At 42.6% G+C, this 27759-nt stretch overlaps 4 protein-coding genes across 7 annotated transcripts; 1 reads left to right on the top strand and 3 right to left on the bottom strand.

The window, feature by feature from the left end:
* Positions 1-48: 48 nt before the first annotated feature.
* LOC100823428 (OTU domain-containing protein 5-B) lies at positions 49-5623 on the bottom strand. 2 transcript variants are annotated; one of them, XM_024455956.1, is made up of 9 exons: positions 5371-5623; positions 4268-5295; positions 3733-3894; positions 2031-2108; positions 1288-1366; positions 1048-1193; positions 851-919; positions 557-719; positions 49-465 (listed from the first exon to the last, which is right to left on the bottom strand). In XM_024455956.1, exons 2-9 carry the CDS (start codon positions 4931-4933, stop codon positions 215-217), a joined length of 1614 nt encoding a protein of 537 aa, XP_024311724.1. In that variant the 5' UTR covers positions 4934-5295; positions 5371-5623; the 3' UTR covers positions 49-214. The 2 variants fall into 2 exon arrangements, with proteins under 2 accessions (XP_024311724.1, XP_003580577.1); XM_003580529.4 differs by having other exon boundaries at positions 4268-5019.
* A 2889-nt stretch (positions 5624-8512) lies between these two features.
* LOC100838448 (nucleolin 2) lies at positions 8513-14811 on the bottom strand. Its single transcript, XM_003581631.3, has 20 exons — positions 14653-14811; positions 13433-13531; positions 13176-13351; positions 12782-12964; positions 11969-12133; positions 11722-11805; positions 11500-11601; positions 11246-11332; positions 11046-11156; positions 10801-10911; positions 10665-10724; positions 10497-10562; positions 10284-10430; positions 10104-10195; positions 9903-10020; positions 9696-9784; positions 9520-9610; positions 9342-9433; positions 8911-9251; positions 8513-8816 (listed from the first exon to the last, which is right to left on the bottom strand). The coding sequence occupies exons 2-20, from the start codon at positions 13512-13514 to the stop codon at positions 8788-8790; spliced, it is 2226 nt and encodes a 741-aa protein (XP_003581679.1). The 5' UTR covers positions 13515-13531; positions 14653-14811; the 3' UTR covers positions 8513-8787.
* A 966-nt stretch (positions 14812-15777) lies between these two features.
* On the top strand, positions 15778-16753 carry LOC100823120 (RPM1-interacting protein 4). Its single transcript, XM_003580528.3, has 3 exons — positions 15778-15956; positions 16143-16391; positions 16482-16753. The coding sequence occupies exons 1-3, from the start codon at positions 15948-15950 to the stop codon at positions 16509-16511; spliced, it is 288 nt and encodes a 95-aa protein (XP_003580576.1). The 5' UTR covers positions 15778-15947; the 3' UTR covers positions 16512-16753.
* Positions 16754-16874: 121 nt separating this feature from the next.
* LOC100822811 (serine/threonine-protein phosphatase 6 regulatory subunit 3) lies at positions 16875-27546 on the bottom strand. Of its 3 annotated transcripts, none has more exons than XM_003580527.4 (20): positions 27166-27546; positions 26020-26193; positions 25831-25934; positions 25301-25387; positions 25140-25215; positions 24966-25040; positions 24806-24859; positions 24116-24175; positions 23788-23904; positions 22987-23081; positions 22656-22858; positions 22154-22251; positions 21790-21893; positions 21550-21715; positions 21308-21430; positions 20687-20769; positions 18794-18935; positions 18366-18395; positions 18179-18249; positions 16875-18081 (listed from the first exon to the last, which is right to left on the bottom strand). In XM_003580527.4, exons 2-20 carry the CDS (start codon positions 26056-26058, stop codon positions 17400-17402), a joined length of 2409 nt encoding a protein of 802 aa, XP_003580575.1. In that variant the 5' UTR covers positions 26059-26193; positions 27166-27546; the 3' UTR covers positions 16875-17399. The 3 variants fall into 3 exon arrangements, with proteins under 3 accessions (XP_003580575.1, XP_010240441.1, XP_024311504.1); XM_010242139.3 differs by having other exon boundaries at positions 26020-26184; XM_024455736.1 differs by lacking the exon at positions 27166-27546 and having other exon boundaries at positions 26020-26202.
* Positions 27547-27759: the final 213 nt, after the last annotated feature.

Raw genomic sequence — 27759 nt, 5'->3', positions numbered from 1 at the left:
TTTGGCTCAACAGATCGAACGTACCAGGGCCATCCAAACACCATGACGCACAGAAAAGTCAAGACTCCCGAGAGTACCTTTTATTCATTATATCCCCCAACAAGGTAGCACTACATTGATGTACCAGCTCTCAACCCACAAAGGCTACCATTATTTTGTATGATCTTAGCCTGATGATTTTGTTCCTCCAACGCCTCTACAAATTTGCACGGGTTTACTCAGCAGCCTTTCCTTTCCGACGATTGCTGCCACCTGCAGAAGGCCCGGTGCCTCCCATCTCTACCAGGTAGCAGATCATAGAGTCCACGTCCTCGCCGAATATGCTGTAGGCTTCCATCACTTGCATGTAGCTGAAGCCCATTGCTAGGAGCAACTGCATGCCACGAGTCAGCACGGTGTCCGGGAGCACAAAGCAATTCTCGTTGCTTCTATCTGCTGCCGTAGCCGAACCAGACGACCCAGTAACTATACAGACAGGAAGCATCTCAGTATCAGGCAAATAGCCAATCGACAAAACATCGTAAAGTTTCTCAGAGAGTGAGAGAAGAGTGTTTACTTGCGGCAGAAGAAGATGGCTCTGCCCCTGACCTTGATGAATCTCTGAAGTTAACCTGTTGCTGGTTCAGATACTCTGCCCTAGAGGCCTCCATCACCATCCGCTCTATTTCCTGCTCGGTTAATTCCAGATCAGAGTAGAGCCGCCCTTCCGCCAAAAGTGCCTAAAATTACCAACGACACAAGCATCAAGCCACGGTTGATAATTTGATTAGCAAATAGCTTAAGAAACCAATTTAATTTTGAATGTCATGTGATGGAAAGTAAACATGGGAAATAATTAGCCACCACTCACATTCTCAATCTGCTGGTCTTGCTGAGCTCTTATTGCAGCCTTCACTTGGTCCCTGTCGACATTGTTGGTCTATGCACAAATGGAAGTGAATTTTTCATTTCAGGGCAGTTGGCAAAACCATTCATGCATAAAATGGCTAACAGGGCAACGATGACCATCACAAATCATGTCCAAAAAGGAAGTTTTGGATGACTTACCCCTCTAAGGGAGCTAAATCCCAGGCCTGCCCCAACTGTTTGCCGGCGAGGATCAACAACTGAATTGTAATGATTACCATGATGGTAACTTAACCTAACTGGAGGAACATCTGTGTTATAACTTCCTTGAAAAATGTTAATGGGCTCTGCAATAAGAGCAAACGAAGGTGAGACTTTGAGAATGAAAGAACTGATAAGGAGAAAAAAGAAGCAGGGTTAAGGCGCTAGAGAAAATTTTACCTGTACTGTAAGAATATATGTGAATTGGACGATTGTACATCTCAGCAAAGGCCTGGATCTCAATATTATTGCCATATACCTTGAAAGAACAGGCAACCAATAAAAAATTAATATACTTTTTCCTTGTATTTTATGTGCAATTAACAAATTAGATGCAATTTTTTTTCCTTGTATCATCTCATTTCTTTCTTTTATTTGTACTTGAAAAGTAGCTGCTGAGCTGACTATATACATTGAATCAGTACTTGAAAGAACTCATGTATGCAACAGAACAGCTCTAGAAATCTGGAGATTTAAATGCTTCACTGTATGGAAGCACATAAAATATTAAATATAAATGCAGAGCAAACCAAAATAATATCTGCAATAGTACACAGGACTTGACCAAACCAGAGACAAAATGCAACATGTGAAAAATGCTTGTCAGAGGGACATGGAAGCATGAGATTTGAATCAAAATATGCAAGTCAATTGACCACACCACAGGAGATATATTTCACAAGAATATTTTTTAAATAGTAACAGCTAACAGGCAGCACAAAACAACAATGCCATTGTACCAGCACTGAATGCACAACATGAAAAAATAAATGTGATTTTAAATATCAGTAAAAAGATAATTCAATTGGAGAAGTCATTCTAATCTTGAAAATCCATTTTGTGCAACTGAGAGACTAACAAAAAGGTGAGTAATGATTTGCTTACTCAATATATGCAAATGTACCAGGCATGTTTCAGCTTACCTTATCTCTTCTTTTCCTCTTACAGTATGATGTAAAACCTTCGGTCATGAACTGGGAGAAATGATCCCGTTCTCTTTCCTGGCATTAAAAAATAAAACCGCAATGAGCATTTTGACTGCCCTGCTAAAGAGTATTTACCACTCCAGTACAAAATGGGCTGTGCTTTCGTACGTTTGTTTCGGTTAGCGCATGCCATTTTGGGATTTCAGGGGGCATGTTTCAGAAACTAGCCCTATTAACAGCTCACGGGTACTGTTGTTACAGAAATGAGTATATCATCCATAAGAGTAAATTATGCCAACGACTCAAAAGTTAAGACCAATAATGTTGCCAACTGCCCTGAAATATTTGAACATATAAGGAAGCATGGTTGATTCATGATGAGTTTGCCAGGGTTTTGCATTGTTCTTGCACATAATATCAGTATTCTATGGTATTCTTTCACCACATATACCAAAAGAAGAAAGTAGCAACAAGTTTTGCCCGAGATACTGTGTGTTACATCCGCAATAATCTCGCTTAAAAGAGCTGGTTAGTGATCAAAGCAGAAATCAACTGTGCAGCACCAATACTTGCTGGGACCAGCATATCCATATCGGATATGGTATCCGATACAGATACATCCCTGATACATATCCCTGGAGTAACGGAGAATATAGCAATAAAAACAATTTACTTCTAGTTCTGCTACGTCTTGGATACCTTCCCGATACTTGTTGGACACAGCTCAGCCCAGTTAGGGCTTAACTTATCCCCTGCCTCTGCTCAATGATCAATCCCCCTTGACCCTGACTCTCCGAAGACCTGAACTCCCAATCCCCCCTGCTGCTGTTCTCCTGCCCTAGGTGGTGGCTCCCTGGCAACATCACCAGCCACAGCAGCCGGAATCAAGCTCCTCCAGTCCTCTTCCTTCCTCTCCTACAGATCCCCAGTCCCCTAAGGCTGCTCCTATTTTTCCTAGTCCCCTAATGGCTGCTCCCTACCTGCAGATCCCAAACAGCAAACTTGGTCCTTGCGTAGTTGTCTATCCTATAAGATGTCTAGTGATTTACTCACCAACCTCAGGGCTCCACTGTGGAATCATGTTACCATTCTAAGAAAGACTTTGGAGGAGCTTCTTAGGAAAAGAACAAACAACAGAATCACAAGGTAATCTGCTGTTGTTAGTTGCTGCTAAGAGATATAATTTATTTATAAAAAATAGTCAAACGTATCTCCGCATCGGTGTTTTGGAAAGTGTCCTATCCCCGTATCCTTATTTTTATTGACCCGATACTCGTATACATATGAGTGCCTTGTGGGAAACCAATATCAGCTACCAATTAGAAGCCTGTAATCAGGTGGTAACCATTGTTGTAACCCTGCCTAGTTGTGTAATAGACTGTATTATGTTTCACACTCCTGAAGTTACTATATACTATCTAGCATGTATCATTGGCATGCAGATTATCATAAACCTAACAAAGCTAAGCACTTAAGATGATCGTAAAGAATTGTGATGAATTAGGGGAGGAAAAATAGATGACAAGGATTAACATGTCAACATAACAAATAGCCAGAAGGCCAGAACTAGTGAATTGGATTTATGACTAGTATATGACATGCTATTACGGCACTTGTAATATTTTTCCTCATAAATGCATCACATACTCTTGAGTCTTGACTCTAGAAGACTAATATCCAATGAAATGATGCAACCTACCATATAATCAACACACATCTGCCTAGCCATGTCATAAGCTTCTGGATCACCATAAACTTGATCGGCAACAGCTCTAAACAGACAATTCCCATCTTCCGCCATCTTCCTTATCTCCAACCCTTTCACTCGCCTTAGGTCATGCTCAAACATATGCTCCCTTTCCTGAGGAAAATAAAATACATCAGCACTTGCCTAATAATATAAGCAAGACACATTGACATTTTGGGCAAGATTAGATAATCACATCTACTTACTATATCAGAATAAGCAACTTACTTTCATACACCTAACCTAACTGAAAAGAGCTCTTAAAAATCATACCCTTCAGTTACGAAGGATCCAAAGTATCTACTGTGTTATCCACATATTATATGATTAATGCTAATGCAGTAAGTAAAATAGCTATAGATATAACATAAAAAATTAAAGCCCACATATTATATGATTAATGCTAATGCAGTAAGTAAAATAGCTAGAGATATAACATAAAATTTTAAAGCCCACATATAGAACAAAACCAGACAAGAGATCATACCGAATCATCATAGCTAGAGGTGTAACAGGGGCCCTGCTCATCTGCACTATTGTACCCTTCACAATCAGCAAGCGACCTAGGTGAAGAAGGCCGAGAACCCGAAGCAGATGTCCGAGCTGCCACTGGTGGCCAAGCTACTGGCCTTCTTGAAGATCCAATCCGCACACTGTTCGAGCTTCCAGATCCCATTCTCCTCAACCCATTATTACTGGATGATGGTTTCGGTGGTGGAGCTGGTGGAGGCGGTGGGTGTGATGCTCCGCCGGTCATCTGCGATGGCCCAGTGCCTGACTGTACAGAATTTTCCTGCTCAGGCTTATCCGAAAACTGAAGCCCCGTTAATTCCGCCAAGAAAGCAGGATCAGTCACATTGAAGTCATCTTTGGGAGGTTTCTCCCTTGTAGGCCTCTCTTCTGAACAGCTTGAGCTCTCAGACACAGGATCAACCAGTCTCGAAGGCTTATTGCTACTACTCTCGCTGCCCTCAAGAAGATGCTCAGTTATATCATCTGAAGCCAAGAGCTCCGGCAGCTGTGGCTGCACGTTCAACTCCTCCTCCCGGACAGCTGATGATGATGATGTCTGGTTCTGCTGCTGCTGTGGCGTCTGTGAGCCCGAGCGACCAGAGTTGGACGAGGAGCCACGCTGCACGAAGATCCTCGTCATCCTCCAGTCTTCTTAGCGAGGGTTCCACGTTTCAACAACCAGCAACCCTCTCAAATCAGAGGGAAATAGGGGACGCCGGGGCGAAGCTACAGCGATACAAGGGTGTACATCAGTACACCCCACTGGTTTTCGCAAACAGAATCGAATTACGTATGCGCGATATACATATATGCTACTGACAAGTACGTTTCAGTGATTCGAAAAGGATTTCAACCAAGCAGCCCACAACTCCCTCCTCATTCTCTCCTCCAAAATCCCATTCATCCAGCTCAACATGCACAAAAGCACAACCGGAGGCTATACCGCGTTCCCCAATCGGAAATCAATCATAGAGGCAAGCAGCCGTGCGGCCAGTGGCGGATCTAGAACCAATCGGAAATCGCGAAGGTCAGTGGGATTTATCTAATCGCTGGACGGAAAACAACCTCACGGCATACCTCGACCGAGGGAGGACGGGAATGGCGATGGCGGCGACGCGCGTGAGAGGCGGGAGGCGGGGGTTGCTAACCCTAAATCACTGAGGGATTTGGGATTGGAGAGGATGGAAAATTTGGGGGAGAGGGCGGAAGGAGCACGAGGTGAGGTGGAGGTGGAGAAACGGGGGCGAGGTTCGAGAAGGGAGATTGGGAAATTGAGGGCGTCTTGGATCTTCCGTTCCGCTTGTGAAGTTGTGATGGTTGGGCAAAATATTTGTAGCCAGCACAAGCTACAGCCTACTGCTGCGTACATGGTTTTTTTGATCGTTCAGCTTTTTTTTTCTTTCCTTTTCTTTTCCTTAAAAAAACTTTCTTTTTCTTTTACGGTGAAAGACATATTTATTGCTTTAAGAATATTGTTACATCACTCATTCACTAGAAAAGGTACAATACTTAGAGAGGGAGAGTCAAGCCAAGACGCAGCTGCTGAAAATTTCACCAAATCATCGAGTTATGAAATTGATTGCAAGATGATGTGTTGGCATTCTGTCCCAAATAGTGGATTAGTAGTAGTTGCCAAGTACCTGACCTTTGGTCAGAATTCAAATATGTCAGCTATCAATATATCAAGCAAAATAAGGACGTAAACTGAAAGTGGTCATCCTCACACACACACAATAGCACGTAGGGTTGCCACTAATTACATATCAATGCGCAAAGCGTGTGCCACGACAGTTTCAATGTCGGAAACGGAATCTAGCTTTCAATTCATGACCGAAACGAACCTCTCATCACTACCTCGGATAACTGCACCACCAGGCATGCAAGGAAAAAAAACCGATGTTGAAAGAACCATCCACATACACCTTGACTCAATCTGCTAGGGTTTGCACCAGCTGCCTCGTTTGATCTTCGCATTTGTCGGCATCGCATCCCATTAGTATAGTTGGAAACTAGTGCAGCAATTACAATGGTCGATTTATACGTGGGTTGTAGAGTTTCGCCATGGACAAAATCGCCAGAAACCTTCTACGGGAGTGTCTGGATGGAAGGGAGAACAAGACATGAAGCGTAATTGACTTGCATGATACGATAGACAAGCCGCCTCGATGAACTACTTACAGTCCACTAACCTACATACCTCCATTGTCTGCTCACACTGAAACAACGAGTGTAATATGTCCTTGACGCTAGTCCGCCATTGGGCGCTGACCCTCATGTGATGATTAGCAAGGATGGCACAACAATGCAGAGTGCCATGCAGGGTCTTCTGGGCGAATATCTGGCTTGGCTGGGATGCGCAACTTCCACGATGCAACCCATACGAAATGAGCATAGGACTCCATATCATATGTGCAGTGAAACTTGCGGGCGTGTAGAAACCACTTCGCATGGTACGCTAATTTGACCGGGAAAGTGTCGGACTTTGTTAGACTCCAAGGGACGAAATCCTCCATCTCATGAGTCAGTAAGGGGATGGAAAGGATCCGTGAGCATCCATTTGGAGGAATGTTTGGGAGATCAGATGCATGCTGGTCCTAGTCATGCAAGCAGAAATCGAAGAGATCACATACCCAAGAGATAAGGTGATGGTCGCGTCTAGAGATGACTCTCCTCGATGGAGTGCTCCAAAGCCAAGCATCATCTCATATGTTTATCTTCTGCCCGTCACCTACTCTCCAAACGTGTACTCAAACCCCTTCTTTAGTTGAGCCTTAAGCAAATCATCATCCTGGTAATATTTTGCAGCACCATATTTGGCCGGTAGCACAGATGCACAAAAGCAAATCTGGATCGTCAATCAACCTCCACGCTTTGTTAGCTAGCATTGCCATTCAGTATGTTTGAATTCCGTTGAAAGCCCTGATGTGCAAATCAAGAACAAATTGGGTAAGAGGGTCTGAAACGGTCCGTCTCACAAGAGTAACACTGGACCTAGTATTCCACTGATGTAATTAATGTCATAACAAGTTTGACCTAATCTCTTCGGAAACGTAGCCGAGATAAAATTCCTTCCAAAAAGGACCACCACTCTGTCTACGGACTTATGCACGTCCAATTTGACCGTGCACACACCCCCAAGTTTTCCTACCTCTTCTTGATTATGTGGAAACACTCAAAATCCACCAAAGAGTTATCCATGATCAACCTCCTAGGAATAAAGGCACTCTACGAGAGGCCGATACTACCATGTAGAAGGCTTTGTAGATGAGCGGCAATCATCTTTCGACATGACCTTGTACACAAAGTTGCAAAGACTAATTAGCTTGCATTGAGTTACTTTTTTCCGCAGATGCAAATTTGGGGGTGAGGATTATCACCGTGTCGTTCCACCCATCGGGTATACGACAAGAATTCACCGCAACAAGCACTTCTGCTACCAAGTCCTCAACCAACATGGAAAGAAACTTTTTAACAAAATAGCGCGCAAGTCATCCGGATCTCGCGGCTTAAGGTCCCCAATATCAAATAAGGCGTAGTGTGTAACCACAAAATATCACTTTTCTCAATATTACTTTTCTCCTTTCTAGTCGACCACAAAATATCACTTTTCTCAATAACACTTTTCTCCTTTCTAGTCGACTTAGCTCTCCTGTTTGGACACTTATTTTCTAGCCGACCCAAATCTAACTTTATCTATATCTATTGCGGTATTACCAAGGTAATACATGGAAGTGCAAGAATATGTGCTGATTTACAATAAGCTGATGTAAATGAAAATTCACAGCACCTAGAGAAACCAGTTGGACATGTACGAATAGCCTGATGGATTGATTATAATTATAAATTACAGTAAGTCACATGACTGAACTGTAAAACTTGGTGAGAGCTGAATAGAAAATTCAAGGGGTTAATGTGCTGAGAGCTACCCGTATAGTACAAGGAGAAATTAAAGCCTGACGAATAAAAATGAAAAACCATCAAAGAAATGAAAATTTCTTCGCGAGCTGTTGCTTCCCTGCAGGGAATTTTTATAGCGCCGCTGATGGCGCTTGGAGGGACGACGTCCGCGAAGCTCGCAGCCGTGGTCCGAGTGGGTTCAACTATCTTTCCAAATGGCGAAAAGGCTCTTAGTTGTTGTAGGATTAGTTTGCCTTGGTTGGTTGCATTATCAGTCATTATTTCCCCTGGTAAAACCAACTATGCATAGTATACTGCAAGATCAAACAGAAAAATATTTGACTAGTACCGTGAGGAACCAACGATGCAATGTATATCACTGAAATCACCACATCATCAAGTATAAAACTAAAACAGCCGAAATTGTCTGGCAGAGATACCAACATGGTCTCCAATTGAGATACTATAAACCTGGTCTTCAATAAGATGCTATAATAACATGCCCGAACAGTCTCGAGGCACCAAAAAGGAATTGCTCGCATTCGATGGAAGAAGGGACTCTTCTGCAGCTTCTAGATCAAATTTCAACTCAAAAGCTCAGTCATCACTGAAAGTGATCTTCTTTCCTGTGAAAGAACATTAATGGTAAGCTGGTAATTCTACCTTAGAGGAGACGGATGGAAACTTTCTGTGATATTCCTTCGTGTAACAGTGATTTACCTGCACTAGGGGTACCAGCACTCTGCCTGAAAGGTGTACCACCCCGACCACCACGGCCTCTGTCACCCCGACCTCTGTCGCCCCGGCCCCTGTCACCCCGGCCAAATCTGCCACGTCCACTGCGGCCACTATCCCCTCCGTCACGGCCACGACCTCTTCTTCCTCTTCCTCTACCTCTTTCACTGTCACCGCTGCGTCTGCCACCACTAGGGACGCCATCTCTGTTGTCTTGTTTAGGCCTCGCTTCATCAACATACAAGCTGAAGCCACCAAGGTCAGATCCGCTCAGCTCGAAAGCTTTGGATAAGGAACTCTGATCACTAAATTCCATGTAAGCTATTCTGCAGAACCAAACCAAGCAGCCGCAAGTCAACGACATAAGAATGGGGCGGCCTATGTGCGGATATATTTCACTAAGGGAGCCAACTTACCCTTTGCTTGCACCAGTTTCATAATCCTTTGGAATTGAAACTCTTGTTATCTCTCCACACGAGCCAAAATGTTTTTGAAGTGAACTTCGGATCTGGTGACAATAATAGCCAGTGTAATGCAGCAGCAATGAGTCAGACTTTCCAAAAAAAAAGAACAAGGTTGAACGCTTCAAATTACCTGATCCTCCCCAAGAGATGCATCGAAGCCTCGAATAAAGGCAGTATTGCTAGAGCTTTGACCAGGCTTCTTGAAAGAACTATTGTCCCTCCTGAACAGATAAAATTAAGGCAATTTTTTAGAACAATAACAAGTTAATAACACATTGCATTACAGACAGTGAGATAGAAAATCACCCGCTGCCAGGAGTATACGCGCCTCGCTCACGAGCTAGATCAAGCCTCACGGGCCGGCCCATCAAATCATGACCATTCAATTCGCGAGCCTATCAGTATCAATACATGGGTCAGCAAACAGAACTTAGATGGCAATTAAGTACTTGCTTCATGTATCAGCTGGTCTAGACTAGATAGATCACATGTATACTGAAGTAGAAAGTTTACCTTGTGAACAGCTTCAGTTGTAGCAAATTCAACATGTGCAAAGCCTTTGGAGCTCCCATCTTCGAAGGTAGCAAAACGAACATCAACAACTTCTGCCACCTCCTGAAAAAATTCTTTACTACAGGGAGTGTAACAAATGGAGTCAGCAGCCACATCTTTTAGAAAAAATATGTGACACAGTAACACATGTCACAAACTTACACTTGTTCAATGCCCACACTGTATGACAAATTTCCGACAAAAAGGGTCTTGGACCCAGTAGTAGCTTCACTACTGCTGGCAGGAGTTTTTTGCTGCAGCAAATGACATTTAGACTGTTTCTCAACACATCCATCAAACACGAGACGAAATTAGAACGGTTTAGAGATACTCAGACCATACATCATTCTGTGCCGATTTTTTCTTAGATGCCAATTCATCACTTTCCTCGTCACTATCAGAGCTTTCTTTAGAACTGTCATCATCACTACTGCTTTCTTTCTTGGCAACCTTGGAGACTGGCTTGGCAGTACCAGAAGTTGAAGAATCCTGCAGACAGAAGTAAGGACATGTAATGATAAAACAAAATCTTCAGAAGGAAAACAAAATAAGCACCTTAAGCTTCTTTGGTGGAGGCTCTTCATCACTTTCATCAGAAGTATCATCAGAATCATCCTTGGACTGCAAAGGAGATTTAAATTGAATCACGATAAAATTATCTAATGCGCAAAGTATAAGATACGACAACCATTTTAAGGAAATAACTTTACAAATAAAGCATACATCTCCTTTGTTTTTCTCCCCTGTCAGAGGTCTCTTGGCAGGGATGGTAGATTTTGCTGGCTGGAAAACATTGAACAAGAGGTTTAAATATTGCATGATAAAACGTAACCTGGAGCAAACAAAGAACAGCACTTACTTCGTCAGACTCAGAATCTGAGTCAGCATCTGAGCTATCACTAGATTCATCTTTCTTTTTAGAAACTGCTACTGCTACCTTGGATGATTGAACTGTTATAGCAGTGGTATCCTGGACAGCAATTGTAAACCCATTAAGAAGGCTGCAGGATAAAACATTTTACTGGCTGCAACATTGGAAAAGAAATAAAAATATTTGCAACACAGAAAATCACCCCAAGAGTAAATAAGCAACAGAACACTAACTTCTTCAGACTCCGAATCTGAGCTAACTTCTTCAGAATCCGAATCTGAGCTATCACTAGATTCTTCGCTCTTTTTAGCAGCAGAAGCCTTCAAAGGTTGACTTGGTATATCCTGGAAATAGGTACAAAATGTAATCACATTAGAAAAGAGTAAGAATGATGCATGTGAAGCCTCTATTTCAAAATAAGTAAAGTGACTACCTCAGAGCCAGAGTCGCTTTCAGAATCAGAGCTTTCACTGGATTCTTCCCTTCTTATGGCTACTACTGGCGCTTTAGCGGGCATATCCTGCAGACATCGTCCCAGTCAGGACTAAAACTATTGTCCGCTAAGAACAATGCTTCCACATACTTAGAACATTAAACCACATGATCTGCGGAATGGGAATTATGAGTAGTGGCTCCGTGGAGTACTACCCAACAAAGGGATGTAAGGCAAGAACTTTGTTTACTTACCTCATCTGATTCATCATCAGAATCACTACCAGAGCTGTCCGATTGATGTTTTTTCTTTTGTACCGCCACAACTGAAGAATTCTTCACTTGAGTATCTGGCTTCTGAAAAGCATTGAAATGAAACAGTGAAAGATCAGGCAAAAAAATGTTCTGACTGTAATAATATTAGAAAGACTATGAATGATGAAGCCCCTATTATCAAATCAGTAGTAATGTGACAACCTCATCGTCAGAGTCACTTTCAGAATCAGAACTTCCACTGGATTCTTCCATTTTCTTGGCGACAGGCACTGCAGTGGGCATATCCTGCAAATATTGTTACAGTCAGGACTTAGAAAATATTGTTGGTGAAGATCTACAATTGCACATACTCCGCAATATTAAACAACATAAGATCAGGGGAATGGGAAGTATGAGACTAAGTCCGTGCAACAGCAGAGTACTCACTGCAAGAAATACGATTGCTTACCTCATCTGATTCATCATCAGAATCACCTGATTTATCAATGGAATCACCTAATTCATCACCAGAATCACCTGATTCATCATCAGGATCGCTATCAGAGCTGTCCGATCCTTGTTTTTTCTTTTGTACAATAGCAGCTGAGGAATTCTTCATTTGAGTAGCTTGCTTCTGAAAAGGCAACAAATTAACGATGAAATCAGGAAAAAAGATGTTTTGAACAAGCTGAACCAAGAGTGGCTATAGTAACACAGGGCACAAATTAAAGTGCTAGTGGTTTTGAGTTCTACATTACCATAGAGCTTTTATTCCATGCGTTTCCTTCATACTTATTGGAAAACAAAATCAGCTCAATTAGTAGATTTTATTGAATTATGCAAACATTAACAAAATTGTATGCTCATTACAGCACCTTTTGTAACTCATCAACTTAGTAGTTTTCACCTACCTATAGTTATTTGTACATTCAATACCATACTAATTCCTTTGATACGAAATAAACTCAAGACACAACTCAAACAAAATGTAGTACTTAATGCTCAATCATAAAGAGTTTGTAGTAGGGACTGTATAAACTGAACATGTGGAGCATAATAAAAACAGAAACTATTTCATGTTGCATCTACAGAAGGTCCATCAAGCGAGAGAAAACAACCAGCATACATAGCATAGCCAACAACATAAGCTTGACCTTGGCATTCAATGAGTAAAAAAAACAATAAATTGATGATTGGTCAAAAGTGAACAATGATGTAACAGTATAGGTTAGGCAGAACAACAAAGAACTTATGAGCATGCCATAGGAACAAAAATACTCACTTCATCATCCTCATCAGAGCTGTTGTCAGAGGTGCTGCTGCCGGACTCGTCCTTCTTTGAACCATTGCTAGCAAGTACAGCAGGCCTTTTTGCAGGTTCCTCATCAGAGCTGCTCTCGTCGCTGCTTTCGGAGCTGGACTCCTGCTTAACAATTTTTGCAGCCTTATGAGGTTGGACCATCACCTGGAAAGATTTATTTAGTAAGAATTGTTCTGAGAGAAGTGAAAATACACACCGTACACACACTAGAGCCCCACAATTAATGCAAATAAGTTGCTTCCACACAAAATAATATTGTTTTGGAGTACCGTGATTTATGAAAATAATGTTCAAATACACAATGTATTTACAGTTTAACTAAAAACAAGCCAGAAAAGATTAACAGGGGAAGCACCTCCTCCTCAGATTCTGAAGAATCATCATCAGAGCTGCTGGTTTCGACCTTCTTTGGAGGGAGCTGCTTCTTAACTTTACTGGCATCATTCTTGACAGGCACAACCTTCTCAGCTGCAGTTTTTTGCTTCTTGGCACTGACAGCCTTCTCAATGTCATCTTCCGCATTTCTCTTGCCTGCAAATTGAGATCAAAATAATGGGACATCACATAATATATTAAACAAAAACGACAAGACATATGTTACACAGACATTACCTTTCTTTCCAGATTTTCCATCTTGGGTTGAGACAGTGGCAGGTAAAACCTGAACCGAAGACTTCTTGCTCGACTTACCCATTATATATTTTCTGAGCTCTACAAAAGGAGATGAGCACCAACTTTCAGGGCAAAGAGTACAAACACCAATATAACGCATCACTTTCTAGCCAGGGGTATGACCCTCATATCTATGCAAGCTGTCAAATCTCTCATCACATCAATATGGTAAGACTAATAACTAAACATCAACCGTTGTCCCAGGGTGTTAAGATGCAGATCAAGACCCGCTGGCAACGACCACAAGAAGACTTCTACAAGGTGAATGTGGATGCAGCCTATGATGTCAATACCATGGAAGCAAAATCAGCAGTGACAAGTGGTGATCATAACGGAAGGATATTGCGGCAAGCAGGACATGTTATGATCTAATTACTGATGCTTTAACCGCTGAAGCCTATGCTTGTAGAGATGGAGCAAAATTAATAAGACGCATGAATATTAATCAAGTAATTGTGGAATCTGATTCGCTGGAGCTTGTTTCACTTTGGAAATCAAAAAACAACAATAGAGCTAGTATTATACTTGTTTTAAAACAGATCTAATACCTAGTTGAAGCATGTAAGATGTAACTATTTTTATGTTATGCATGTCAAGATAGATGCAAATTCAGCTGCTCGCAACATAGCTAAATTTGCATCTGCTACTGATCCGGACTGTGCCTGGGTATCTAAGGTGCCGGATTTCATCCTTCAATGTACTGAACAAGCTTGCAATCTTTGTGCTAATTACGCAGCAATTGGATGACTAAAAAAACAGAGCGACCAACGTACGAAATCAAAGGCTAAGCAAAATCAAGAGAAATTCTCATGCTGAACTATACAGGCTTGACACTTGCAGACCATTTTGTCGACTAGAGGCTAAAACCAAAATCGGACAGTGCCCTAAAATACAACGATTCGAACTGACAAACTCGCAGCAAACACAAAATCAGGGAGCGCTACCGGCTACAGGTGAACCAATTACGAACTCGATTACACTGCAACGCTGAACCCAAAGCAACTACTCCCTCAAATTTAGTACGCGGAATTAAAAAAAAATCACCGATCAAACAACACGGGCGCAACTAGGATCAACACGACGGAGTTCGACACCACAAACTAAACCACGAAAAACTAAACGAATCGACCGACCATGGAAGAGGTAGGGAAATAACTCACCACGCCCGCATAGGCAGGGGCAAGGGCGGCGACGAACCCTAATTCCGGAATCGAGTAGGGTTTTGGGGAGGAAGACGACGGGATGGCGGCGGCGGCTCGGTGTTTATAGGACGACGCCGCACCTGAGTCGTGATTGAGGGCTCTCCGGCCGCGAGATGCGCTTTTCTCGTTTAGCCTCGCCCGCTTTGCCTATTTTCATTCCTCGCCCACGCGAACTTGGCTTGGGGATATTCTAGTGAAAATGGGTAATTTTGTAGGAGGGATTTGTAAAAAGCCTTAATTTTGTTTTTTGCCCGTGGGCCTAGTGGTAATCTGTACGTGGGCGGTATGCAAATGCCGAACATGGGTCCAAGGCCCACGTTCTCGAGCCCAGCTGTTGGAACTTTGATCAGACGGTCTAATTTAGTCCTAGATCTTCCAAACAATCTCTTCAAAATCCTACACATTTGTAAACAGCCGAACATGTCTATCTATCGGGTGACTGAATCGCACGTCCAATGGTTGCGCGTCCATTTCACCCACATGTATAATGGGGTGACGTCAGCCTTCTCTTAGCTATACCACATAGGATAAAATCTGATGTGGAAAAGAAAAAAATGAAGAAAAAACACGAGCTTTCTTTTAATTAAGAGATGATCTCTTCACAAGAATGATAAGACAAAAATAAGTCAAATTTATCATTATACTAGATTTCACCTTTTTTTAGCATTTATTTAGTTAAGTTTATTCATCTAAACATTAATTTTAAGATAAAACATTAAGAGATAATCTATTGTACAACATGTTTTGTTGTCTTTTCTAATTGACGTGGAATACCTATGATAAGACAGTCTTATCAACCATTGTACATGCCCTAACAAATTTGCGATTTGCAGTGAGGTCTCAAAAAAGTTGAGATTTGCAGTGCATCGTCCAGGCATTGGCACGGCACGACGAGCGAGCTAAGCTAAGCTAAGCCCGTAGCGGCACGGCCGCACGCTGTTGCCTGTTGGACGACCGGTGAGCGATTCCCGAAGCCCGGGTTTGAGGGACACGCCGGACTAAGTTGCGCGGGGCTACAGAGAGACGCGGGAAAGGGACGGACCACACGTTCTCCTGCTCCGCGGGCTATAATAGAAGCCCCGCCCTCTTGGACCCTCCCTCACCGTTCTCCAAATTTGTATTCTGTCTCCGCTTTCTCCTTTGCTGGTTTGGGATTCCTCCCCGTCGATCTCTTTCGCCTAAGCTTGTGCCCGGCGGCCGGCCGGGCGGTCGTCGACATCCTTCTTCGTCCGAGCGCGGGCTAGCTCTCGGAAATGGCGACGGTAATTATGCATCATCATCGATCCTTCTTTCTGGATCGATCGTTCAATTGCATCTTGCATGCCACTCTTTCAGCAGATCCAGATGGCATGCATAAATTGATGATGCGTCAGTTACTGACGTGCTGATATGTGGTTATTTCTGACACGATTTGGTATGTTCCCCTGTCGTCTCTGATTTTGGTGCAGCCGCAGAACAGAGGCCGGCCGCTGCCCAAGTTCGGGGAGTGGGACGTGAAGAACCCGGCGTCGGCCGAGGGGTTCACCGTCATATTCCAGAAAGCCCGCGACGACAAGAAGACGACCGGCCCCGGGCAGTCGGGCATCCCGCCGGCCTTCAGGAACAACTACAACGACGGCGGCAGCAGCAGGTCCGGATTCAAATCCGGCAAAAGCTACCAGTACACAAGGGTGCCGCCAACGCCCAGGCGAGTCAAGGTATGTAATGTCATTAGACCCACATACACGGCGATGGCAATGAACTTTTCATTCCCCGCCTGTATTGACGCTAGGAAATTGTGGTTGCAGAAGAAGTGGTTCTTCTGCTGCGGCTGCTGATCCTGACGCCGAGCTGCTGCCGTTGGTGAAAGAGATCCGATGTTGTGCCACGCCCGAAGTGCATAGCGGACGGGAGCGCGCTACTGGAGACGGTGAAATGTTTTGGAGATAACGGTGTTCTGCTCCTGCTCGCGCGATTGGCACAATTGGCATTGCACAGCATCATGATTGACTGATGATTCCTATTCATTTGTATGAATCATTTCGATCGAATAAAAAGGGGAGGAAACCAGTGGAGAAAACTACCTGTTGATTGACTGTGACTGATGACCATCGTTGCGATTCACCAATCATCACGAACCATTCGTGCACCAGGTGCCCATGAGACTCGGAAAGTTGGAAATAATTAACAAAATCAACATCTTCAACAGAGGAATTAAGTAAAACATACAGTGAACAAAACTGATGTTCTTAGTAATTTATAAGAACATATTGTGCATATGACAATAACCATCTGTCTGAATTCCACTCAAAATTTTAGTACTAATAGCACTACCTAGAGACCTGAACAAGTATCAGAAGTTCAGAATAGATATCACCAATAATCAGTTATTTACGACACGAGTAGTTGCAGGCAGGAGATGACTACTTTTCGGCGTTCTGCATCATATCTAGCACAGGTCGAGTACACTGATGCAGTAACAATAGACTGCAAAAAAATCTGAGGCAAGACAGAGTTGAGCAGCTCCACAGAACCATGTTAGGTCTCAGATGCATTGCAGGGGCATCTAATGCAAATTGTACAGCAAAATATCAATTCATCGGCCACTGAGCTAATCAAACAAGAATGGTTTGACCGGTTCCGAAGCAACCTGCATGTCCAAGACCATATGCCATCCTGGCATCCAGCACCATGTGAACAAATCTGTGATGTACATACCACTGAAATCAACTCTCTTTTCCCTCGCTTTCTTGGTTTTGTTCACCCATAGGAGACTCCAAGTTAGCGCTGGCATCAATTGGTTCAGAGTGCCCCGTTAAATTAACATCTGGTGAATCTGGTAATGTCTTTTCTAATGTGGTCTCAAGAGCTGAGGATTCAACGGAATTCTCACTTTCTTTTTCTTCTGCCAATTGTGCTGTACCATCAGTGGCATCCATCACCTTCTCAATTCCTTTTTCTTCTCCTAGTTGTGCTATACCAGACATAACGCCGTCACTGGCATCTATTGCCTTCTCATTTCCAACCTCAGAATTTGGAACAACAGTATTCGCTGATAGCTCACCAGGTTCAGCATCTTCCTCCGTCCATTCAACAAACTCAGGTGGACTTTCTTTCACATCTGGACTTGCAGGTCTGATGCTATCTTCCATCTTCTCATCGGGGCCATTTGTCAAGACCTCGTGACCAGACTCTTCTTTTGAGTCCCTATCAGAGACTGCTAAAAGTGAATCTGGGCCTTCTGTGCCATCGATAGGTTCACCAAGCACGACTTCATCCATATCGTCATCTACATTTGATGAAGATAACTCCAAATTCGGGGAAAGGGAGGTCTCTTGGCCATCATCGTTCAGTGTTTTGTCTGCCTCGTCAAATGCAAACCAATTGGAGTTTGTAAAAAGGGAGCCACTGCAAAGCATATTCTTCATCAGCCAATTCTTTGCAGACATCAAATCCATTGTACTTGTAAAAAAGCCATAACCAAATTGTATGGTCAAGGAATTACCTATCATGTTCATCACCAAGACGGAGAGAGGAGATAACTACTTCAGCAGATTCATCATCAAAATACACATCCTGCAACAGACAGTATCAATCAAAACACAGAGCTTACACATACCAGGAAATACAAATATCATATGTTGATATGGCTATAATGGTGCATGAACTTTAACAAACAAAGCTGAAGATACCTCATCATCTCGCTCCTGTGATGCTTGAGCCTGCATGTATGACCAAGAGTTACTCATCAAATAAATCTAAAATTGTAATGGCTTGCATCTATGATCAGAATGCGCTGTTTTAGGCCCATAATTATACTAGAAGATTAATATGCTGTGGAGAATAAATTCAGCATTTTACAGGATAGGAAGTGTTAGGAACTTAGGATTTGGAAAAAAAAACACTGATCAAAACTTAATATGAACATCAATAGGTCTACGTGTATATAACTGTTCTATCTATATACAGAGATGAGTTTGAAATGTCCAAATTAAGAAAAAGCACGGCTGAATCGGCTGATCCAGGAGCAATACAACTGTTCTAGAAAATTATTAGCTATGCCTTGACAGAATGAGAGATATAATAAGAGAACTCTAGTAAAAAGGAAGAAAATACTGACCTCATCAACATCTTCATCACTGTAAATACCATATTTAAATGCCTGGCTCAGATTGCTAGCAAGTGCAGCCACATCATAGTCCCTATCTCGGAAGTCTTCATCGTCGCTGTCCCTACCTCGATCCTGCAGTGATGTTGGTCGGCTATGACCAGAGAAACCACACAGATTCAGCAGGTAACTTTTTCCCCCATGGAATGCAGTACATTTAGCAAAGCAAGACAAGGTATGCACGTGGATGAAGTCTGGACTCTGGAAGACAGGAATAACTAAAAAAAAACTTATAAACATGCACAGCATATACTCTGACCCTTCCGAAGTATTTAAGAAATTATTTTGGAATAGATTTAAGCTATGGTACCATTCTCCCAGTAAGGACAAGTATATGGCTTGGTGGTTCCTCCAAAATGATACAAACTCAGTCATGTCTAACTGAATTATTAAATTGAGAGCATCATATTCTGCTTCTATTGTCAAAGAGTTGTATCATAGCAGAACTATTTATGAAGCAGTTGCATTTTTTGAAAGATTCAATCTACAAATTAATAATAAAGAACAACGATCTGTTATCTATAAAAATTAAAATTGCAGAAGAAATAAGTCCATTTTACCCCCCTGAACTTATCGCGAAGTCCAAAAAACACCCTGAACTCTAAAACCGGGCATTTTAGCCCCCTGAACTTCCAAAACCGGTCACCCAAGCCCCCTCTGCCATGTATCTGGCTGTTTTGCTGTGTTGAAGGTGGGTTTGACCCGTCGACTGCCACGCTGGCACAAGTCGTCCATGTATCCCCTCCCCGAGCCTGACTCCTCTCTTGCTCTTAGCACGCGGGCGGCGCCGGCACCGACGGCCAGCCAAGATGCCGTCGTCCAAGCTGACCATGTGCTCCCTTCCTCTGACGGCTGCTTCCAGGACTTCCCCTCCCTTTTCGCAGACCGGACCTCGCTCCTCCACCACACGCCTACCTCGTCCTCCCACGCCGCCGTCTTCTCCTCCTCGCTCTACATCCCTGCAGCTCCGCGCAGGCAGAGGAGCAGGTGCCAACCCCGCTCGCGTCCGCGGCCATCAGGGCCTGCGCGGGCGCCACGGCGAGGGCCTTCACCTACACGGGCTGCTCCTGATCGATGTCGTCAAGACCCGCCTCCAGGCCGGTGCCGCCTCCAGCGGCTCGTGGCAGATCTTCCTCGAGAGGGGGAGCAGAGGGCGAGCGAGAGGGAGGAGCAGAGGGGGCTGCGCGAAAGGCAGTAGCTGTGGCGGCGCCAGAGGAGGAGCAGAGCGGCACGCGAGAGGGAGGCGCAGAGGGGGGCGCGCGTGAGAGAAGGGGAGGGTGGCTCAAGAGAGAGAAGAGGAAGGAGAGGAAGAAGATGCTGGGTCAAATGGGTCAAAACCACCTTCAACACAGCAAAACAGCCTCAAACAGGCAGAGGGGGGTCGGGTGCATGGTTTTGAAAGTTCAGGGGGGTTAAATACCCGGCTTCAGAGTTCAGGGTGTTTTTTGGACTTTGCGATAAGTTCAGGGGGGTAAAATGGACTTATTTCATTGCCAGAATAAAGGTGACTGCAACAAACATTATCAATTGAGGGAACCTAATTGCTAAGAAACAGAACATTGTTGACTACATTCCTCTGGCAAATGGAAGTGAGTGACTGCAAGTCAACGAATATGCATAATACACTTTTGGAGATCAGAGCAGCACCGAGCAATTAAACACATCATAAACACATATCAAAGCAAACACGGTGACAAATCATTTACATTCAACAGAGCAGTCAGATGATTCGTAAAAAAGCAACATGAAGAAGACAAGTCAAAGAGGAATTTACCACAGAATAAAACAATACAAGTAGAACTACAGAACAAGATTCATATTCAAAAGAAGTGAAATGATACTTACCCACAAGCCCATTGGTAAACATTTTCCACCGCATTACGCTTTGTTAGGATACTAGCGTGCCACTCAGCCCAAGCAGAATTTTGCTGCAAAGTGCATCAAATAAAGACATCTGTAAGTAAAATCATCAAAAGCAGATCAAATGAGAGGATTTTGAAAGAACAATTGTGTGCAGAGAAGATGACCCAATAAAGATTAATCAGGCCACAACAACACCATAATTTGTACAGCAGGAGCAGATGTTTCGATATATCAAACCCACATCAGATGTTTCGATATATAAAACCCTGATAATGTAAATCTTTGAGATTTTACAAACGGTAGTTAAAATAGATTATGCAGTTGAGTCATAGTGCCTCTTAGACACATTATCTTGAATTATGTGTGATGGTCGATGGGGTTTAACTTTCATCTCTCAAGTATCAAGGTAAATATCACAAAATCCTAATGGGCTTAAAAAAAACTCCGCATGCAGAAAACTGTCAAGATATTATGCATGTCCAGAATAGTACCATTGCACTAGGGGTCCATCAGATAACTAGAAAAGGATCAGTAATAAACCCATTAACATGTTAGAAATGGAAATAGCAGAAAAAAAATTCATCTACGTGATCAAATTTAAACCTGCAAATGTGATTGGATTATGATGTTGCTGTTGGCTAGCTGAATGAGCTTGTTGGCTATGCGAGTAATATGACCAACAATTCCAATCCTTGGTGGAGTTCTTCCCTCTGAAGATATCGTACGCTGGCAGGAAAGTGATTAGTGAATATCTCTTTTGGGGGGGGGGGGGGGGTAACATACCTACTAGCAGGTTGAGAGTTAATGAAAAATATGAAATCACATGACAAGACACTATTCTGTACCTTAGTTAAATCTATTGACAGAGCAGAGTTCTTCTCCGCATCCAGAATTCTTGTAACAAGTTGACATTCGTCAAGAACATGTGCGATCAGTTGCTCCTGTTTACTCTCTAAACAGGAAACGATGATGTTCTCCACATGATGGTGCAAAAAATTGTTGAAAGGGTACCTGAAGATGAATTCCTTATAAACTCGTTGGCAAGTATAGGACTTAGGAGAAGCAGATTGCAATGTCTAACTTACTCAAAAAATAGATCTATAACACGTTTGATTGCTCCTTGGTGGATCAATCGCATTTCAGCAACTTCACTACCAATCGACAGTAGAACAGAGATGAACTCCACAATCTGAAAAAAAAAACACCATCAGTAATTACAGAGAAAATTATAGAAATTATCTGAACAATACAAATCACACAGCAAAGAAACAAACAACATCACTGATTTGGATACATATCTTAATGAAATGGTAATACAAACAAACAAATGTCTACAAAGACAGCTAGACAAATGGACACCAATAGCTTTCCTGTGCTGCACTACTGTTCATTGCATGACTAGTTCTAATCAGCAAAGCTGAACATAAATAAGCACTGCAGAGTGTATACCTTCAAGCGATGCTTTCCAAGAGGAGGTTGTAAGCTCCCATACGTTGTCGACAGAACATCTTCAGCGGTTGATACATCCAGCAGCTTCAACAAATCACCTGAAATATTACGGACAAAATTTTTGAAATTTTTAGGACATTATCCTTGGAGCATTGATCTTCTAAAAACTGATAAATATAGGCTGTGTCTGCACTTCAACGTCAACACCTAACAGAACCAAGTGAATAAAGAATGCACAGAAATGAATGTGTAGAATTTAAACTTGAAAGATAACTAAGTACTCACGCTGTCTCAAAGATGTATATAAAAAACATTCGCTAAAAGCAGATGTGAATAAATTCTTCAATGTGTTTATCGTTTGCTATTCATTTTGCAGTATGAATTGTAAAAATGCATAATGTAAATCTGAGGACAGTAATTCATATACATTTAAAATACTGCAGCTATATTGTCTGTCCATGTGAGAAGATATATAGACTTCACTGCTCAAGCAACCACTAACCTAGGCAATCCAGCATGCCATTAACTGTTTCTGGACTTGCAGTGACCAATGTTCCATGACTTAATTGGCTACGGAAAGCTTGATAGGAAGCTGATACAAGTCTCTTAGGATCTAACAAAGATATGCACACTGACAATGAGTGCACCAGAACTGATTTAGGTCTTGAATCTTCAAAAGCATGATGAAACAATCTCCCCACAAAACTGCAATATGAAGTAAAAGAATACACAGAGCCGTGTTGAATACCAAATCAAAAATATATAAGCCTCAAGACAATATAAATCTTGGCATATTCAATAGTACAATGTAAGAGTACGCAAAAACAAAGCACCTAGGACTGGAAATTTTTGTAGCAAGTGCTGGAGGGGCATATCTAGTTACTGCACAAAGGATTTCAGCAGCATTTGCATGAACCTCAGCAGAATCCTGGCAAAAGACATTAGAGGAGTCACGTTGACAATAAGAAGCATGAACTCCAAATTTCCAAGAACAATGAGACAGAATTTTCAACACCAGAAAACCGCTATACATAAGAACATAACCGAAAAACAGTGTGGCCCTAAAGTTTGCAGGATACAACTGGATGTCATTGCACGTACATGGACAGAGCCCTGTGGGTTTAGCATCTTATGTCAGTATGGGTGCAGAAGAACTACACAACAACCATGCAGATATGAACCAGAAACAGGACAGCAGGCTCTAACATCTGAAGGTGATTAAGTATTTCTAGTGAGGACTTATTGGTTCAGGTTGGACAGATGTAGCCAAGCTAGAATGCTGGGTAAGCAACTAAACATAGAAAAATCCAAGTGAACAACTATTCAATCCTGAGGCATGAGAATATACACAAAGTATGTTACTATCATGTAAAACTGTGAGCGAATTTCTGCTAGAAAAACACAATTCAAAATTCAGATAACTCAAAGTTGGTGCTTTTGGAGAATAATGTACTTGGGCACTTGGCTGATGAATTTAAATCCAAAAGGCTAGCTTTCCAGGGCACACTTTGCTTAGTGTGCAGCATGGTGTGGACAAACATCGACAGATACAATTTTGAATATTTTTTAATAAAATAGCAGAACAGGTAGATGATTGACAGGGCTGGATGCTAAAAGTAATCTTTAGTTCTTACGGATGAGCTGAACTTGTCAACAATCATCTCAAGGACTTGTATGTCATCTAACCATTGCATCGAATCTGCATAACTTGAATACATAGTTTCATCAGCGCCGATTAAACGGATCAACACCTGCATTAAAAGGCAGCAAACTATCAAATATGCTGGGCGGTTTAATGAATCTTGCTGGGAGAGGTCAAAACTTTTAAATCACAAAGTATCACTGAGTGTATCCATGGCACATAAGACCAGGTCAGAACCAGTGATATCCTTCAGGTAGCACAGCTTTCTCATGCTACAGATAAAAAAATGCATTTTCTTGTAAAATTTTGGAGAAACCAACCTCCATAATAGAAGTGATCCCAATAAGATCAACAAGTTGGCCGACTATTTCAGGATGTCCCTGCAAGACAAATACAACAGCACATGTGCATATAAGAATCAAATGCACAGGAACAGAACACCAATGATATGGATACTCCTCTACACATGCAACTTTTAAATATAATACACATGTAACAAGGAGATGTCCCCTTTACAGATGCTTAAACCTGAGATGGATGTTCAATTCATCTACAAGTATACATTCGGTTTCAAAAATTGGGCTAGTGTTTGATGTATCACTAGATATGATAAGGCGATAAATTCCGATGTTAGCTGAATTCCCATATTCCAACTATTTACTACAAAATGGCAAGAACTACTCTACATAGTACTCCCCAAGTTCCTAAATAAAGATGTTCTAACTTCTAATTTTGTCTTAAAGTTTGACCAAGTTTATAGAAACTTGTATCTCTAAATTAGGTTTATTAAATCTGTCATGATATATATTTTCTTAGTATACTTATTTGATATTGTAGATTTTATTACATTTTTCTATAAACTTGGACAAAGCTAGAACATCTTATAATTAGGAATGGAGGTGGTACATACTAATGCATAAGATACAAGAATGGTTAACAAGGAGATCAGTGAATCAAATAAATTATGGAAGTGCAAAAGACATGGCAAATGACAGCACAACTACACAAACCTGCACATAATTCACAAGAGGGAGGGTTTTCCGCAGCATCAAGCATATAACCACCTGCAAAATGCAATACCGTGTAAATGTCAGGATAAAAATCAGGGCATTATCATTTAATCAGCCAGATTGAGACCAAACTTCTCCAGAAGTTATGATTACATAGTACCTTGCCAAAGTAGCCAGCCAATAAAGTCCCATGAGGATGGTCAGGTTTCAGGAAGGAAAAAAGTAAATTCATGAGCTGCACAGATAGCACAACTCATCAGTTGCCAAATAAAAAATACACCACATTGAGTGAACACTATTGCATCAAGACAAATAAAAAGCTAAAAAGACATACATCTTCATCCTCCACTAATGTTTTCATGATGACATCCACTTCACATATAAATATTTCACAAGCTATAAACGGGAATCTGCAAAACAGACACTAATGGTGATGAATAGAGTCCGCATTACAAGATAGGACGAAATGGTTTTTATCAACTGGGCTTGCTATACCTAAATATCCTCTTCTTTTCAGCATCTTCAGGTGCCTCCTCCACAATGTAGCGTAGCAGTAGCTCCACTTGAACTTTGTCTCGCAAACTGTAATATTCACAATAATAGCAGATAATTTCTTATCAACTGATCTACTGGTGATCCCATAGTTGAAATATCTTAATAGTATATGATTTTCTGCCAAGTACATGTGACTTTTGATCTCGTGGCACATAAACATTAACCAGATTCAGGTAACAAAAATGTGAACAGTAAGTTTGAAGGGGGGAGGGGATCTATGATTAAAATAAGATTTCAGAATGATCGCATAGCAGTCCACGAAGCAGGAACTTTAGACCAAGGTTCATACATATCTTAGGAACATAAAACATGCACAGAAATTGTATTTGAAAGTGAGTACCTATAGATAATCACACATGACCAAAGTTAAAACAGTGTCATCAGAGGTACTATGCAATTCGTAATAAATGCAACTCAGAGAAACAAGAAAAAATGCACAAAGGAGCAGTGCTCAGGAAGTGAAATAGTACAAATTGATTAGGCGGGTGTTCAGTGCTTTGCACTCCTGGATTATTTCATCCTCATCAAGAAGGTCTTCCAACTTGAAATTTTCCTTGTCCAAGATAGTATCCACCTGAAAGAAATAGCAAGATGTCCATTGAATCAAAATTTAAAAGTTGTCCCCTACACAAGATATAATTGAAAGTGCAAGCACTCACTGGTGATGCAGCAGAAAGTCCAGGTACATGCCAAAACATCTTGCACGATGACAATTCCGTCAGTATTCACTATTCAGCACCCTCAGTGTCTCACGAAACCACGGAGATTCAATGTTCAGATTTCCACTTTGTGGGCTGATTCATGTTGAGTATTCAGAACGGACCCTGGAATAGCTGATAGTGAGATGAGACGGTGCAAAGGTTCAATTGATGAAGAAGATGCCGCTTTTGTATTAATTGCGCAAATCCTTTACCCACTACGATCAACCTAATGTATTCCAGTGTAAACATTATTAGTATTGCTACAAAAATTTGTCCAGCCACCTGTATTTGGGTACTTAGACCTGAAAACCCTTCAATAGATAACAAAACGGTGTAGCCCAATATCAAAACATGGACCGGGCAAATATTCCCTGTAAGCACAGCCTCAACTCCCACCAAAACTAAAACCCCTGAAGAGCAGAAAGCCCCCCCAAAAAAGGTAAACAAGTTGTATTCACCACCATCTGCTACTCAGTTAAACATCTGTAACTTTCACAAAGACCCACCTCAACAGATATGGATTACAAAAAAGCATTCCCCAAATGTCCAGTCTCCGAATCCTCAAACAACTGCATCGAGAGCCAGGACCAAAGTACCAAACCAGCCATGATTTTCTAGAAACAAAAGGCTAGTCAAAGCGGACAAGCGGAGGAAATGAACCACATAATCGCATTAACTTCGTAAGGGAAGCACACAAAAAAAGCACATCGTCATCAACTCGCACAAAATAGATATACCCAAAACTCCTCAGTCCCCACCTACAACTACAAAGCCCCAAACGCTTAAATAATCCAAAGCAATCCTACGAGCTTCCAGCTCCGCAAGCACCAATCCGTCAAAGCGGAACTGCTAAAGCCATGACTGACACAACAACACCACAGCCGCCCCCACCCACTCAACCACGCAATAAAGCAAGCGCACAAACGCAAGCGCTGTGTCATCCCCCCAACTCGCTTCCAGTTAATCCAACACCCTACCCCTCCACATGCGACAAATCGAATCGAACCCCGCAGCCAAATCAACACGGCGCGGGCGCGAACCGGGCGAACACAAAGCCAGCAGCAGCAGCAGCCGGGAGCTGGAGGAAGGAGCACAGTTTCTCACCGGCGGTCAACGGAGAAGCAAGCGGAGAGAGGAGTCCAGCCCGATGCAGAGCAGCTCGTCGTCGTGGCGGCGGCGGCGGCGGACGAAAAGGAGTGGGGGAAACAGCGAGTGAGTGGTGCCCGGCTGGCCGCTCGCGCGATCCGAAGCTTTTTGAAGCGCCCGCCTCGTCGAGCTGGATCCGGGGGTGCCTGGGATGTGGGGGAGCAAAGCCGCGAAACCCTCGATCGAATTCGCCAATCGCGAGATGGGGGGAAATGGGAGGAGGAGGGGTGAGAGACGGGGGGAGGAGGGCGAGGGTTCGATCGCGAGACGGCTCAGACGGGGCGAAGGAGCGAGAGAGCGACTTTGGGGAGAATAATCTACTCGCTATGTTTGCTTCTCGTCTCGACTCGATGCGGCATGGGGAAGCTGGACTGGGAGTCTCCGTCCAGGTGCGAGTATATACGGCTGTCTCCCTAGCCTCCGGGCCCCGACGGCACGCGGGGCCCACCTGTCGGTGACGTTTTCTTAGATTCTGTGTGGTGGCGTCGGGGATTTTGCGCGAGGAGAGGTGCGTTACAGTCGGGGTCCTTTAAAACGTTACGCAGTGCCTGC

Source organism: Brachypodium distachyon, chromosome 5, assembly GCF_000005505.3.
Source record: "Brachypodium distachyon strain Bd21 chromosome 5, Brachypodium_distachyon_v3.0, whole genome shotgun sequence".
Taxonomy (NCBI): Eukaryota; Viridiplantae; Streptophyta; class Magnoliopsida; order Poales; family Poaceae; genus Brachypodium; species Brachypodium distachyon.
This window is presented reverse-complemented; position numbering and strand designations above follow the sequence as displayed.